This window comes from Triticum aestivum, chromosome 2A, assembly GCF_018294505.1.
Source record: "Triticum aestivum cultivar Chinese Spring chromosome 2A, IWGSC CS RefSeq v2.1, whole genome shotgun sequence".
In the NCBI taxonomy this organism is placed as follows: domain Eukaryota; kingdom Viridiplantae; phylum Streptophyta; class Magnoliopsida; order Poales; family Poaceae; genus Triticum; species Triticum aestivum.
Window position 1 is genome coordinate 747,117,882 of NC_057797.1, and position 16,027 is coordinate 747,133,908.

The window sequence follows — 16,027 nt, forward strand, 5'->3', positions numbered from 1 at the left end:
ACAATATCACTTTGGAACATGACAGCGTGCTAACAGCTACTCCCTCCGTTCCGAATTACTTGTCGCAGGTTGGATGTATTTAGATGTATTTTAGTTTTAAATACATCTATTTCTATAACGAGTAATTTAGAACGAAGGGAATAGAACATGACAGCAGTCTCCAATAGACCTATTCATGAATGGCCCAATATTCATTTGCTGTTTGTTCTTTTATTCATTACCATTTGATTTCTTCTAGGGAACTTCACTGCCGTTTGATGGGAGCCATGACATTCATCACAAATAGATGGGATTACCAGGCAAAACCTCGCTAATAAGGCCCATGAACACTTTAGGGCAACTCCAATGGCCGACCCATTTAGTTGGGTTGTGTCCGTTTGAGTCCGCACCACGCAAACACATATTTTATCTGCTTTTTATGTCCACGTGAATGCATTTTTGCCTTAAATTTGGACTCGATTTGCGTCCATATGTGTGTCCGCTTAGTGTTCGTCTTGGACCTGCATGCTGCCGCCCAACCACCACCTACCGGTCCTATTTTATTTCACGCGTGCGCTTGGGCCCACACATCAGCCACAGAAGCCAGTCCATGCTTGTCCTTTTTAATGCCACACGTGTAGTGGGAGGGGGGCGCCCAGTCCACTTCCTCAACAACCATCTTCCGTCTTCTTCTTCGTGCCCCCTTGGTCGATTCCTCGTTGGTGTGCCGCGCAGCTAACTTCAGCATGTCGTCGCGCCATGCTTGAGCCGCCGACATGCCTTCCTCTCTACGTCTTTGTCCACCGCTGCAAGTACTTCTGGGAGCATGGCGTGCCGATGTGGTGGCCCGACGTGAACCTGATGAACGGGTGGCATCTCAAGCACGACAGGGTTCCGGTGCCGGTCTCAGACGCGCGCGGCTGGCAAAGATCCGCCGCCATCATGCTCAACTCCCGGTTGAGCTCCGCCATGACCCAGCGTACACAGTGGACTCACCGAACTGGGACGCGTGGTTCACCTCTAAGCATGACTTGCACCGCCAATTAAGCTTCAAGGGTGCGCCCCGTGCACCGCACGAGCTTGCCGCTCCACCACCACCGTTGGTGGTGTAGGAGGAGGATCGGGCGGTCGAGGATCCCTACATTACGGACCTCGAGGAGGCCACAAGGAGGGCCATTGAGAAGTCCGAGCACGAGGAGCTCGCCAGGTGGCCTGCCTTTCGCAAATGTTGGCCGAATTGGCGGCTAGAGTGGAGGCGAACGCGCCCTCACTCCTACCAAACCCGCCCGCGTCCGAGCCAGTGGAGGAGTGGTGGGAGCTGGAGCACCAATCTTGCTTGTGGACAAGCACGGTGCCCTGCTCGCCCATGCACGTGGCGTGCACGCCTGTGTGGTTGGGCGCGTCCGAGGAAGAGGTCAAGCGGCACGCGTTGGCTAAGCAGCAAACGCCGGCAACATTCCAGGAGGCCTTTTCGTGGATGGAGGTGCCGGTCTTCTTGGTCCTAACCAAAGAGGATGACGACGACGACGCATAGTTTTTATTTTTCTAGTTTAAATTAATGTAAGACTTGACTTGCTGGCTGTTTTTTATAATTCGAATTTGCGTCCAAATGTACAATGTGTCTGTTCACGTTGGCCGCATTTATGAGCCGGCGGACAAAACCAACTCTGGAAAAAAAAGAGGATAAAATCCGCATTCATTTGGGTCTCTCGTTGGAGTTCCCTTGCAATATACTCCCTCCATTTCAAATTACTTGCCGCGTGTATGGATGTATCTAGATGTATTTTAGTTCTAGATACATTCATTTCAGCGAGTAATTTGGAACGAAGGGAGTAACATCAACCACGCGGAGCCGGTGTTGCACTAGCTGCATGGAAGCCCCCTTGCGGCGCCGTCCCTCCCCCTTGCATCGTCCCATGTCGCGGTCACAACATCGCTCCTCACCTGTCGCAGCAGCCGCGCACCTTTGCCGTAGCCGCCCCACCTCGTCCTCGTGTTCGCTCGTCATCGGTGCGCCCGCCGGTTCGCAACGTCCTCGCTCGTCCGCTTGCAGTGCTGGCCCACAAGGGAGACGCGTGCGGGTGTGGGAGCGACCGCTCGCACGCTGCGATCGACCACCCAATTCTAGCCGTTTACTATTTGCCTTCTCTTCTCTTAGTACGCTGCTCTGTAGAAAGAAAAAAAATAACGGCCTCAATGCTAAGAGGCGTAGCAAGATGACTCGTGACTGTCTGAATCGGAGAGGAGTGCTGGAGGTGAACAGATATGAAATATCGTTAGGACTCCGACAGACCTACTTCTGCGCCCATTTCATTTCGCCTCTCAAATTTCGATTCGACAGTGGTGCGGAGTTCTGCGAACAGACATCGTACGTTATTACGACTGCCTACGCGTGTACCCCGCTACAAAGGGGGCGGGACAAAACCTTCGATGGTGTAATAGTTACGATAACTAGGTCCCAACATTGAAGTTGCCACCAATCCATTGTCGTCCAGCGGTTAGGATACCTGGCTTTCACCCAGGCGACCCGGGTTCGATTCCCGGCAATGGAATTTTTATTTCCATTGAAACATTTGTTCCTTCGGGTGTCCTTTTCCTTTCCTGATTATTCTCTAGAGCAGCAGTGGTATCTTTTATTTATTTGTTGCAAAAAATACTTCGTAGCTTTTTTCAGCAATTTGTTCTTCAAAAATTTTATCAGAGCTACCAACGATCCGAATTTTATTAGAGTTGCCGAGAATTCTTTGTTTATAATGTGCTTACAGTTAGCACACGACACTTGACAGCAGTCTCTCAGTACAACTAGCTGATGCTATCGCAAAAAAAAAAAGTACAACTAGCTGATGGATCAGGACTCGGCATTTGCTCAATATTCATCCTTCGAATCAGGACTCGGCATTTGCTCAATATTCATCCTCCGTTTACATTCTTATTGACGGGAGCGATAAAACTGATCAGAATTCATCGGAATCTCCAGGCAAAAATACCTTGCTACGAAGGCACATTAAGACTTTACAATGCAGTATCCTCCTTCCAACACCAGCTAAAAACTTCCAATTTCCATCCCAGATGCAAAATACTGAAGCGTGCCACTCAAACTACAGAAGACTAATACAATACAGACTCGCTGTAGACTAGTAAGTACAGTAGTGATAACCACAATGACAGCTGAGCTGTGTAACGGGCCAAAGGAATGGATGAATAAGGCAAACTGCCACTGTTCATGTGCAAGAAAATATGACGGACATTTAAAAGAAAAATGCCGGACAGGCGACGGGTAGATGACCCCGCAGAGGCTCTTAGACCTAGGACCATATGCAGGCAAAAGCTTTGGAACCGGTGTTTAGTTTGCTGTGATAGTTCGCTGTGCAGAGCGGTTGATTAACCCCATTTGACGATAGCCGAACCCCAGATGAGTCCAGCTCCGAAGCCAGATGCTGCGATGACGTCGCCCGCCTTCACCTTCCCGCCACGAACAGCCTCGTCCAGTGCTAATGGAATGGATGCCGCACTGGTGTTGCCGTAATTAGCAAGGTTTGAGATGACTTTTTCCGATGGGATAGATAACCGACTGGCAGCAGCATCGATGATCCGCTGGTTAGCCTGCAAAACATCGATGGGGTCAGTTAGATCGATGCTTCAGGTCAAAGAGTTTCATGGTCGATAGGCTAGGATACTCACTTGGTGAAGCAACAGCCAATCTATACTGGAGGCAGGTAGGCCGGCCTCCTCTAGCGCCTTCTCGATGGACTGTGGGACACAACGTACAGCAAAGCGGAAAACCTCCTTTCCGTTCATTTCGATGCAAGAAAAGTTGGTCTTCTTCGGTGGGAAGCCAGGGACACCATTGGTCTTGGATAAGATTGAGTCAGCGTTCGATGATGAACAATGCAGGTGCCTACATAAGTATAATCAACAAACATAAGAAAGTGACCTACTAGAAATGTAACCTCAACACTTTCTAGAAAGAAGGCATACTTTTGCCCATGGCCATCGCTTTGCACACAAAAACCTAGCAAGCCATCTTCATCAGCATTGCATGACTGCAATATCGAGGATTTAAAATTAGACAAAAGAACTTGCACAAGGATCTTGCAAATTACAATGCCACGCTACCACCGAACACCTCATACCTGTACTACAACAAATTGCAGTGTCTTACCCAATAGACTGTACAGAAAGACTACAGCCAACTGAACCATGGAAAGCAGACCAACATTTCAGCAAAAAAGAACAGATACCTGGACCAAAACAGCACCAGCAGCATCGCCAAAGAGGATGCATGTACCTCTATCTGTCCAATCCACATATTGCGAAAGAGCATCTGCCCCAACTACAAGGACATTTTGAATACCTCCACCTACAATAGTGGCAGATAATAAATTATTAATCCACCAAGGCGCTCAATAGCAACCCATTGTGAATATTTAACAAGGGAATTACCTTTGATAAAACGAGTAGCTGTAATTAAACCAACAATGAACCCACTACAGGCAGCAGTGATATCAAAGCCAAATGCATTTGTGCACCCCACCTCCGCCAGCACCTGTTTTCATTTTATCTTGATGTTATTTATGCAAAAATGGGCATATAAAATGCATAAAGCACTAGAGCAGAGTGGCACCGATGATTAGAACAACTAATTTACTGATAGTACAAAACATTAACAGTACTACTAAACAGGGAAAAAAATTGAATGAAAATACAAAAATGGAAAGACCATTACATAGTTCATATTATTTGATGACTACGTTATTATCAAATATAGGCTGCTCCACAAAGTATGCCAGTGAAACATTTTTAGTTTTGACTATCAAATATAGATATGTAATAACTTCGAAGTACCAATATAGTCATCACAAATGAAACATACTATCATCATCTATATTCATTATCATGCATTACAACATACTTCCATAGAAATCACTTTTCTCTGTTCTAAATACATCCCATTCTAGCTTCTGGATTTTTGTTCCGAAATACATGCCAATTTACAAGTTTGAGGCAACTACTGCGGTACTGCCATTGTTTGCTTCGCATATCCCTAACATTCATTAATATACTAGATTAACACATAACATCCAACATTCATAATGAGCTAATTATGGATGCAAATGTAATGTGTCGTATACATGCCTTAGTTGGAGTGCCCTAAATTACAGCCATTCAGGAACAGAGGGAGTATTGTTCAAAGACTGAAAGCAGTACTTTGGAGACTATCAGTACTGAAGTGAAAAAATTTACTGACAGAGAGTATTACAATTTAAAAAGAAATTCCTCAGATAAATTAACAATAAGATAGTACCATTTCTACCCCAACTTATGATATACAGTAAATAAAAAGGAAAATATTCTCAAGCATGAGATGACTCGCATTAAAAGCAGGAATATGCAGTCGCTCAGACATATCATTGTTTTAAATAACATAAGTAGTTTGCATATAAGTATGACAACTACTGTATTCTTGAGAAAAGACAGGGATGGCAACTACTAGAATGATTTAATAGATGTGCATAGCCATACCCGACCAGCACCGCCAAAGAGATCGTCTGGAGTAGATGTGCAAAAGAGAACAAGGTCAACATCTTCAGGTCTTACTTGGGCCATCTCAAGTGCCCTTTGTGCTGCCTTTACTGAAAGCCCTCCCAGTGTTTCGCCTCCTAACACATTTGAAAAGAACAAATTACTCCTGAAACATAAACAAATGAAATATGTCTCCAAAACGGAATTGTTGCGACTCCTAAGCTTTCTTCCACAAAATCTGATACTCTGTTACCTGCCTACTTACACACAGTGGGGCCAACTCCCAATGATGTTATTGAAACGTCTTATAATTAGATATGTACATTGACTTAAAAAACATGTGAAAAGCGCTGCGTTTATTATATACTTATAAGCCAGCCAGGAATTTGGTAAGATACCAAGACATAAATTTATCAGCATTTATATTTACTCTTCTAAAATCGTTTATTTATTATATTTACAATAGCTCGTGCCCACGTCACATGGTGTTGCTAGTCCTTAACCATGTATGCAGAAGGGTGCTTTGCGACAAATGCTCATTTACAATCATTAATTGAATCGATGTGCGTTCACTAAACTACTTCAACCACCAACAACGACGTGACACACATATCATCCACAAGTTGTCACCTAGCTAAGAGAAAGAAAACAAATACTACTCAGAAGTAACCAGTATACATCATGCCAGAGGGGCCACAATTGGCCTGAATCAGGCTAGCTTACTGAACTAGGAGGGAAAGAAGTGTAATAGAAAATACCTGAAAGAACCCGCCTGTTCCGAATCCCAGTCCGCGCCGCGATCCATTCATCGGACGTTTCAACAAATTTTGAAAGGTCGTCATTTGAAATACAAAGTGATGGAGTGGCCGATCCGCTTCCGATGAGCTTTGAGCCCATGCCAACCACCCTGCAATTTCTCATGGCCGTTAAGAAATGTTCTACCACGGTAAATCCTAAATCATGTTAACAATAATTGAGATGAGTGAGCCCAGCAACACAGTTGGATCAAGACACAAGCAACAGCATTGTGGCACTGCCTACTGCACAGTGAGCTACAAAAATAGCACCATCTGCCGCAGCATTTATGAGCAAGCTGGGCAGATCCCCATCCATGGTCATGGATTGGAGACCACGAGTATTGCTGGGGTCTAGCGAGCTACCATCTGCACGACGGCTATGCATGAGGGCGACCTATTCTGGTGACACGCAGTAAGACTAGTGAGAACAAGCATCGTGGCACCATCGCTATAGTACCAAAGAGCAGAAGCTTCTGAACGGTGATGAGCATCCGATCTGGCTACATAGAACTGCTTCGTTTCCATCTTAAAACTCCCGTATAAACCCGTAGCGGTACCGAAAGGAAGGCCCCAGAATAACCAAATTCTGCAGCGCGAGCCAACGCAGGCTAATAAATGCGAAAGTGGCGCAGATAAGGGTGGTAGTTGAACCTCCTACCGGAAAGCCACTCACCGACTAACCAAATCACATAAGCGAGCACCTGATTGAGACCAAAACCTGAGCGAATTGAAACCAAAACCCGAGCCGAATCACGGACAGATCAAACTGAAAATCACGCCCTACTAGTGAAATCTCCTCGGAATCAGACAATGAGGTGCTGGGAGGAAGATCCTCAGTAAACGAACAGCGCGAGGACAGCCTGAATTCATGTTAACAGAGATTGGAGAAGCAGAGCACAAGCAATGACTGAGTGATTCACGTCTCGGCGCGTCGACATTGCAGGTAGTGAGGCGCGTGAGCGGGGGCAGTGGCGCGGCGTTACCTGGGGAGGCGGGGCCTGGGCGCGGCCGGCGCGACCACGCTGTCGTCGACGGCGGAGGCGCAGCACCGCAGCTGCGCCGCCACGGAGGCCTTAGCGGCTGCGGCCACCGGAGGGGATCGGAGGAAGCCGGGCCGGTGCCCTGCGCGCGCCCGCGCGCAGGGGAGCGCGGCCGCGGCCCGCGGCGGCGCGATGCCGGAGGCGGCCACCATGGCGCGGGCAGCCGGAGATCTCGCTGCGGCGGCGGCGGCCCCGAGTAAGAGTGAGGGGAGAATCAGTTGAAAAGGCTAAGAAGGATGAGCACGGGTCGGCGGCGGGTGCGAGGGGGAGCGTGGCCGGGGGAGTGGATATAGGGGCGGCGGCGGTGGGAACGGTGGGCGGTGGTGATGGTTGCGAGGTGGGTGGGGGCCGCGGCGCAGGTGGGGAGGGGAGGGGGAAGGAGCTTCGAAAGCTCCGCCCGGAGGCGATGGAGGCCTTTTTTATGCGGAAGGCGATGCGGCCCGTGCGTGGGTGACTGACCCCGACTGACTCACCCACACCCTCTTTCTCAAAAAAAAAAAAAAAGACTGACTCACCCACACCCTATGCGGACTGGCCTCGCCTCGGGTTGGACGGACCGGTGGTACTGGTGGTGGAGCACCCCACGCCGTTTTCCCCTAGTTCTCGACGGAAACCGGCCTACCACATCGTCGGGGATACCATCCAGCGGAAAGGGAAAGCGGTCTGCGGTCGACACGATGCGGCGCGTACGCTCATTTTGGGCGCGTGCGCGTCAGAGTACCGTGTGGTCGTATCCAAGGACTCCGCCGTGGTACCGTGCAGCGCGGCGCCACGTGGCGGTCGGTCGCGGATGTCATTGCCCAGCTTCGGACGCATCGGTCGCGATCGTGCGTACAGCACCACCTTTGGCGCCGGGCCAGCAGCAACTGTAGCGTACTAGCGTTAACGCCTCCCTCCCTCACCCTCGGTCGCATCGCTGGTCGCCGGTTAACCACAGGGCCTGTTTTTGCTCGCCAAGACCACATCCACATGGACCGTTGATTCCTAGTACCGGTCGGTCATCAGCGAACCACCAAACCGCTTTCACTACTACAGTACAAACTTCGACATGTCGTGTTTTTTCCCGTTTTTTTCCCCTTTGCAAAGACTCTATCCTCACATTCTTTTCTTACACTAGAACTCCGGTACGTCACGCAAATTGGAATTTCAATTGCACCGCACAAATTCGCAGGAGCTTGTTGTGTGGATTGATCACACTGATGCGATGTTGGTTTCATAAGAATATAAAACGCAGTTGGGTGCAATTAAATCATTGTAAATGTGAATCACAACCGTCTAGACCATTGGTATCAATATCAATCAACGGCTGATATCACGCCTCAAGCCTAGGATTAATAATTTTCAAAATCGATACACTATATAGTAGTGTAGATATTTTGTCAAACTTTGAACCATTTGACTTCACACAAACTTTATCCGCCTTATTGCCAAACACGGTTTTCAAGCATAGAGAGAGTGAGGGCATCGGTTAAGAAGGCTAGCTTCACTTGTCGGTCCGCATAGTCAATGTAGTATATGGCATGCCACATATGAGTTGCACGCCTATGTAAGGATATTGATTGCTTCTTGATTGAAGTCGGTACATGATGCTGGACTCCCTTTGAAGACAATTATCTCATAAACGAAAATAAATGTATTAATTTGGAACCACAAATGAGAGTCGTACCGTTTGATATCATCCTATTTGGAAATATTGTATCCACACTAGAAGGTTATACACCAACTGGGGGGGGGCATCATGGAGGTGGGAGAGTTGTGAGATTCTCAATTACTCGGTACAGGGAAGTAAACTCTTAATAATCTAGAACCATAAATGAGCATTACACCGTTCAAACTAGAAAGGTTATACACCAACGCGGGGTGAGAGTTGTGGAGGTAGAAAAGCTACTATGAGATTGTCAACTATCCGGTAAAAATGCCTTAATTCGGACTAGAATAAAAGCTACTATGAGCTAAAATATTGTTGTCCTCGTTTTTGGGAATATTGTATCCAAACTAGAAAGTTATACACCAACGCTGGGTGAGAATTATGGAGGTAGAAGAGCTATGAGGTTCTATAGCGATATGTGAGATCTTGTGTTGGTTGTCATGGTAGCTCTTTGAAATCATTTAAATATGGAGAGAAAAAAGTTTGCATTTCAAAGATGAAGTTTCTTACTTCTATGTCAACCCAATGTGGCAATAGTATCGTGCCCTGCCTAACCAAATAAATCTCGCTGTCACATATGTACGATGAGAAAACCTAACTTCGCTGTCTCAAGGAGATGACATGAATCTATGAGGGATCCTTGCCTAATCCTCTCAACGGATGAACTTGAGGAGAATCGAAAACTTGAAGACTGACTCGAAGAAACGGTGACATTCGTCTCAGTGCCACCCCTGCAAGGACTACAACCCTAAACTATCTACTAGCCGAAGATGAGGCACCGAGATTCTCCCCCCACCACCAACCGGCGAAGCGACAAGCAGATAGGATGCGAATATACAGGCTTGCTGATGGAGATGAAGGATAGGAAGATTTTGCCCTAGTCGCCTGGCGAGAGAGGAAACAAAGGCAATGGAACGGTTTAACTCTCTTCCCCTAAACAAACGGGCGACCCTACGCGTCCGCCGGCAGAAATTTAAAAAAGATCCGCCGCCTCCCTAACCATTGGATGGACACATTAATGACCATCCGATCTATCAAAATAAGCAGCCATACTTTGCAACAATCTGCTTGTTGCAATCACCTGAGCCTGTATTTTTTTATTTTTATTTTGCAACAGAGATCTTATTGCAGAATTTTTTCACAACGAAGATCTTGTTGCAAAAATTTTAGAGACCACCATTGTTTGTACTTTTTAATTTTCTGCAACAGAGCTCTTGCTTCGGAATTTTTTCGCAACAAAGGTCTTGTTGCAGAATTTTAAAAATCTCACGACACGAGCATGTAGTTTTTTGTTTTTACAACAGTGGCCCCGTTGCAAAAAATTTAAAGATCGATTGCAACAGGGGACATGTCCTTGAATTTTTTTGTAACAGAGTTTATGTTCCAAAAATTATTTTCGAAACGGAGCCCGTGAAATTAAGGAGATGATGCCGCTCGCAGCATCGATGTCCCTGTATTTTTTTGCAATAAAGATCTTATTGCAAGAATTTTTTCGCAACGGATATCTTGTTGCAGAAATTTTAAAGATCACCCTTGTCTATATTTTTTCATTTTCTGCAACAGAGATCTTGTTTCGGAATTTCTTCGCAACAAAGGTCTTGCTGCAGATCTTGAGGGGGTTCAGGTCCAGATCCCGTAACACACCAACTGTTTGTAGGATGTGATGTGTGATGCTATGTGGTCCAAACAGCGCTATGTGCTATCCATGCCACACGATCATCACGGATTGAACGATGTACGAGGCGGCCGACGCGTGAGAGTTATCCGCCGGCTGAACCAAAACTTTTTCCTAAACAAATGCAAGACTATTTTTCTTGAGGGAACAAATGCAAGACTAGTTTAGTTTGATTTTAGCCAATTTTTTCTTAAATTTTAGCCAAATCCTTTTTCTCAACGTATTTGTCTCGACGAATCTGAAGATTTTACACCATGTGAGCCCTTTTGCTGACCCCCCGGTAATCTTCGTGGGGCTGACTGATCGGACGCCCAGGAATCGTTGACCCTCCACGTGTCCTCCATCCGACCATCAGTCCCCTCCCACCCAATCCCCAAATCCACACACCCTTTCCCTTCCCACGCATCCAAACCCCAAACCCCCACCCGCACCGGCGTTCGCCGGAGAACCTCCCCGCCGGCCGCCGCCATGCCGCCGCCTCTCCAGGCCCACCGCATGCTCCTCTCCCACCGCCGCACATCCCCTATCCCCCGCCGCCGCTTCACCGCGGTCTCTTCCCTCTCCTCCGCCCCCGCCAAGACCCTGGCCCCGGGCCAGCCCGCCTCCTCCATCCTCTCCATCCGCGAGTCGCTCCTGTCCGGCGAGAGGACCGCCGCCGACATCACCTCCGAGTACCTCTCCCGCCTCCGCCGCACCGAGCCGAGCCTGCGCAGCTTCATCCACGTGGCCGACGCCGCCGCCGAGCGGGAGGCCGAGGAGCTCGACCGGAGGATTTCCTCCGGCGGGCGGGATGCGGTGGGGCCGCTCGCCGGGGTGCTCGTGGGCGTCAAGGACAACATCTGCACCGCCAGCATGCCATCCACCGGCGGGTCGCGGATACTGGACGGGTTCCAGCCCGCGTACGACGCCACGGCCGTGCGGCGGCTGCGCGAGGCGGGCGCCATTGTGGTGGGGAAGACTAACCTCGACGAGTTCGGCATGGGGAGCACCACCGAGGGCTCTGGGTTTCAGGTACGGAGGCTCACTGATCAGATCCTGTACACTGTTTTGTCCAAGTTCGTTTAAGTTTGCATCATCAGAAAAAAGTGCTAAGAATGGTAGTAGATGCGTATTTATGCTGGTCCGTAGAGGTCGATAAAATCAAATTTGGTTAGTTTGTATATTGAATTGCGAATACATGTTGCAAGTGTTTAGTTCGTTGAGGTCAATCAAATCAAACTTGGGACTCGGCGACTCAGTTCATCTGTTGAATAGCAAATACATGTTGCAAGTGTTTATTGATGTGAATGGAACTTCTTGCTGCTTCCGACTTTCTTAAACATAACCTCGAGTTTCCTCTGTTGCATAATAATGCGGCCCTATCAGATGACATAAAATTAACGGATAACACTGATGGTATGCAGGTGACAACAAACCCTTGGGATGATTCGCGCGTGCCTGGCGGATCCTCAGGTGGTTCTGCTTCTGCGGTTTCTGCTAGACAGTGTGTGGTGTCCTTAGGGAGTGATACAGGTGGAAGTGTGAGGCAACCGGCATCGTTTTGTGGTGTGGTAGGGTTAAAGCCAACTTATGGCCGGGTATCTCGTTTCGGCCTCATGGCTTATGCTTCATCACTGGATGTTGTGGGATGCTTTGGATCATCAGTTTTTGACACTGCAACCATATTGTCCGTCATTGCTGGCCATGACAAAATGGATTCAACCAGTAGCTCTCATGTAAGGAAACTGAAACTTAACCTTAATGTACATCTTACATTTTTTGTTTGTTTCAATCTAGATATGTTTTCATCTGATTTAGCTGGCAATCGCTTATACTTTCCTTAGGTTCATCGAGTTCAATAACTATGACTAAGAAACAGCCTTTTAGCATGCAAGCATGTAGTACGAAACATGAAAGGAAGTCATATGGCTATTAACTTGCCTGAGCGACCTTATCTTGTGTTGACAACTGTCATTCTTAATGAGGAGGATTCTCTCGTTGTACGTTTCCTTCTCATGAATCATGATTTTTGTGTGTCACTTGTTTGATGCACTTATGGTGTTGAACTGTTGCCGACCACTGTGAAATGCTATTGCCCATTTACTTTGTGAGGGCAGAAGGACTACATACTGCTGCGCATCTCAACCATATAAAATGCTAATGCAATTCACTATGTGTAAGAAAACGTGCAATGCACGCTCGTGGTGTTTCTTTGCAAGGCGTTAAAATTCAACATTTATTTTTTGCTGGATCCACATCTATGCAAGCGGATCTGGAGCTAGTAGATCTCGAAGCAAGACGGCAATAAGCTTGGTTCATCACTGCTCAATCTGATCTCTTGTATCACTTTCTCAGGATGTTCCAGACTATAGATCAGACTTGGCATCTCTAAGTTTACTAGAATCAAAACCATTAAATAGTGTGAGAATTGGGATTATCCAAGAAACTCTTGGAGAGGGTGTGGATGCTGGAGTCATATCATCAATCAGGGCTGCTGCTTCACATCTGGAACAGCTGGGATCAGTAGTGGAAGAGGTTTGTTGCTTCCCTTTTGCTGGAAAAAGAATAAAATAAATAAATATGGATATTTTTTGTTGTCCTATGAGGGATTTCTGAAAGATAATAATCACCGAACTATTCTTTTCAATACTTTTCAGGTTTCTATGCCTTCATTTTCTCTTGGCTTACCAGCATATTACATACTGGCCTCTTCTGAAGCTTCATCTAATTTGTCACGCTATGATGGCATCAGGTGGTACCTGAACCTTTCCTTTTCCAATAATTTTTTCCATTCTATAAATATTTATCTTCTTGGAAAGTCATTTTCAGGTATGGGCAGCAGGTTTCAGCTGACGACTTGAATGAGCTGTACGGAAATTCCCGGGCTAATGGTCTCGGTCATGAGGTACAGTGCCTCCACCGGCCTAACCAAGATCCTCCTCCCCACTTCTCAGTATCTGTCCTTATTGTGAATAAATGAACATTAGTACTACAGAAATGGAAGCATAGAAAGCTATCACACCTGTTTGTTGTGTATGAGTTTAGAAAGCTGATTTAACATGCATAAATAAACTTCTGTTCTGTAACCCAACCAACTCTGCACATGTCAATCTCATTGTAGGTGGCACCATGCTAGTTGGAATGCTAATTGTATTGATATTATGTGTAACACGCCAGCGGAATCTATAATCCCTAAGCAAGGAAAAAGGATAATAGTTCTGTATACAACGTTGGGTATTACTTATATATTTTGTGTTTTAAGTGGACTACAGTAATGGTTTGCGGTAAATCACATGAAGTATAATTTTGATTGCTCTTTTCAGGTCAAAATGAGAATTTTGATGGGAACTTATGCATTATCTGCTGGATACTATGATGCATACTACAAGCGAGCACAACAGGTAACCATAGGAAGGGAGCACCCAGTGCGAATTTGCACTTTGATTATTTTTACCTCTTAACTGACAAAATTTGCACTGTAGTAGGTGAGGACGCTGGTTAAGAAAAGCTTCGAAGAAGCTTTGGGAAAATATGATATTCTTATTTCACCTGCTGCTCCATCAGCAGCCTACAAGATAGGTATGGTATTATCTGCTCACCTGTAATCCTGTCCTCCCTAAAAGAAGTATGGTCCCTTCCCTGCTTTCCTTTCACATTGAAAACGTGAGCCCTTTTGGCAGGCGAAAAGACAAATGATCCATTAGCTATGTACGCCGGAGACATCATGACGGTAATAAACTCTTGAATGCACTTTTTTTTTACATATAACCGCAGAATTATCTCTGTTTGCTCCAAAGTAATAGTAACGTTGCCTGCTGCATCGTGCGCCTTTTAGTTATTGCAAATATAGTTTAACATATTGGTAAAACTGCCAGCTGAAATTGAATTCTTTCCACCGTTATTTTGCGTGTTAAAAGTTACCATGGTAATGAGATCTTAAAGAGCGCAGTGCAAATCTGGTATGGCTGATGCAGGTGAATGTTAACATGGCTGGGCTTCCTGCATTGGTTGTGCCTTGTGGATTCGTCCAAGGTGGATCTGCTGGTCTCCCAGTCGGACTTCAGATGATTGGATCTCCCTTCAGTGAGGTAAAATATATTGCTATTGCCTCTCTGAACGGCATATCATCATTCCAGGACCAGTGTAGTTCCCCTTTCAGTTGTTTCTACCTATTTTCTTAAATCAAGTGATTCAATTGATGACCAACGTTTTCATAATTTACAGGGGAAATTGCTGGAAGTAGGCCACATCTTCGAGCAAACGCTGCAGGATCTCAGCTTTGTCCCACCACTGGTGGCAGATAACTAGCGCCCTTCTCCTGTCTCGTTCAAGCGGTTCCTAGGGCTGCACGGGTCTTAGAGGGTCCCTCTTTTCATTCGTTCCTGAAGTTTTGAGCTATATTTCATTGTTGTATGCCGAGGAAACCGGTTCTGCGCAATGGGGGTGGTCGGTGGAGATCTCTCCCTCGTGGGGGAGTTGTTGAGAAACAAAATGAGACAGGTACATGTGCTGTTTCTGCAAGCCAACTGCTGGATGCAGTGCTCGCATTCAGTGTCTGCCCACATAGTAGATGATAATTTTTTTGTAACCCTGGTTCACATCAGTGATATTTTGCAAATCCTTTTGATTGATTGACTGATAATAGTGCAAGCTGTTCATGGCTTCATGCCCACCGCGTTTTCGTGATAATCGGTGATCTGTCTGCTCCTCTTTGAGAAAACAGTCAACTCTGGCAGTCTGTGCTTTCAACAGTCTTCTGATCTGTATGCGGTTGCTGAGCTGTGCTATGATTCGTTGTTGAAAATGATCATCTAATGATATTTTTGAGGTTTCAAAAAAATCTGAAAAAAGTATACACACAATACATATTTCTTTGTTTTTGTATTTACATATTTCTTTGTTTTTTTGTGCATCTCACGCCAAAACGTATCTCTTAATGAAATTTTACAAGAATGCACCCCCTCTCGTTTGTTTATTTTTGCTCCGCATATAAGATTTGTTTGAAGTCAAACTACACGAAAATTGATCATATGTATATGAAAAGAATATCAACATCTACAATAGTAAAGTTATATAGGATGAAAATTAATTTCATAATGCATCTAATGATATTGATTTCATATTGCGAAAGTTGATATTTTTTCCTATGTAGGTCAAACTCTACAAAGTGTAAGAAGCAGAGGGAGCATACATATCTAAGGTGTGTGTATGTTTTTTTCAAGTTAAAAAAAAATCTCATTTTCGTTTTATTAAAGTTTGGGCTCCATGAAGCTCAAGGGCAAGAAATCGTCTCAGAAAAAGCAAGTCAAACGAACGCTATAAAATAGGCAAAAGCAGGTCCCAAAAAAATTAATGTCGATCTTTTAATTTACTTCACATAAATTCA

The 16,027-nt window shown here is 46.0% G+C and overlaps 2 protein-coding genes and 1 non-coding gene across 3 annotated transcripts; 2 read left to right on the top strand and 1 right to left on the bottom strand.

The window, feature by feature from the left end:
* Positions 1-2,459: 2,459 nt before the first annotated feature.
* TRNAE-UUC (transfer RNA glutamic acid (anticodon UUC)) lies at positions 2,460-2,531 on the top strand. Its single transcript has one exon. It is a non-coding gene; the product is annotated as a tRNA-Glu (tRNA).
* A 408-nt stretch (positions 2,532-2,939) lies between these two features.
* Positions 2,940-7,710, bottom strand: LOC123190816 (3-oxoacyl-[acyl-carrier-protein] synthase 3 B, chloroplastic). Its single transcript, XM_044603546.1, has 8 exons — positions 7,283-7,710; positions 6,261-6,409; positions 5,503-5,639; positions 4,423-4,525; positions 4,221-4,339; positions 3,958-4,022; positions 3,661-3,877; positions 2,940-3,582 (listed from the first exon to the last, which is right to left on the bottom strand). The coding sequence occupies exons 1-8, from the start codon at positions 7,489-7,491 to the stop codon at positions 3,361-3,363; spliced, it is 1,221 nt and encodes a 406-aa protein (XP_044459481.1). The 5' UTR covers positions 7,492-7,710; the 3' UTR covers positions 2,940-3,360.
* Positions 7,711-11,047: 3,337 nt separating this feature from the next.
* Positions 11,048-15,313, top strand: LOC123190817 (glutamyl-tRNA(Gln) amidotransferase subunit A, chloroplastic/mitochondrial). Its single transcript, XM_044603547.1, has 10 exons — positions 11,048-11,673; positions 12,066-12,377; positions 12,997-13,176; positions 13,299-13,393; positions 13,471-13,546; positions 13,965-14,042; positions 14,127-14,220; positions 14,322-14,371; positions 14,616-14,729; positions 14,866-15,313. The coding sequence occupies exons 1-10, from the start codon at positions 11,131-11,133 to the stop codon at positions 14,947-14,949; spliced, it is 1,626 nt and encodes a 541-aa protein (XP_044459482.1). The 5' UTR covers positions 11,048-11,130; the 3' UTR covers positions 14,950-15,313.
* The last annotated feature ends 714 nt before the right edge of the window (positions 15,314-16,027 follow it).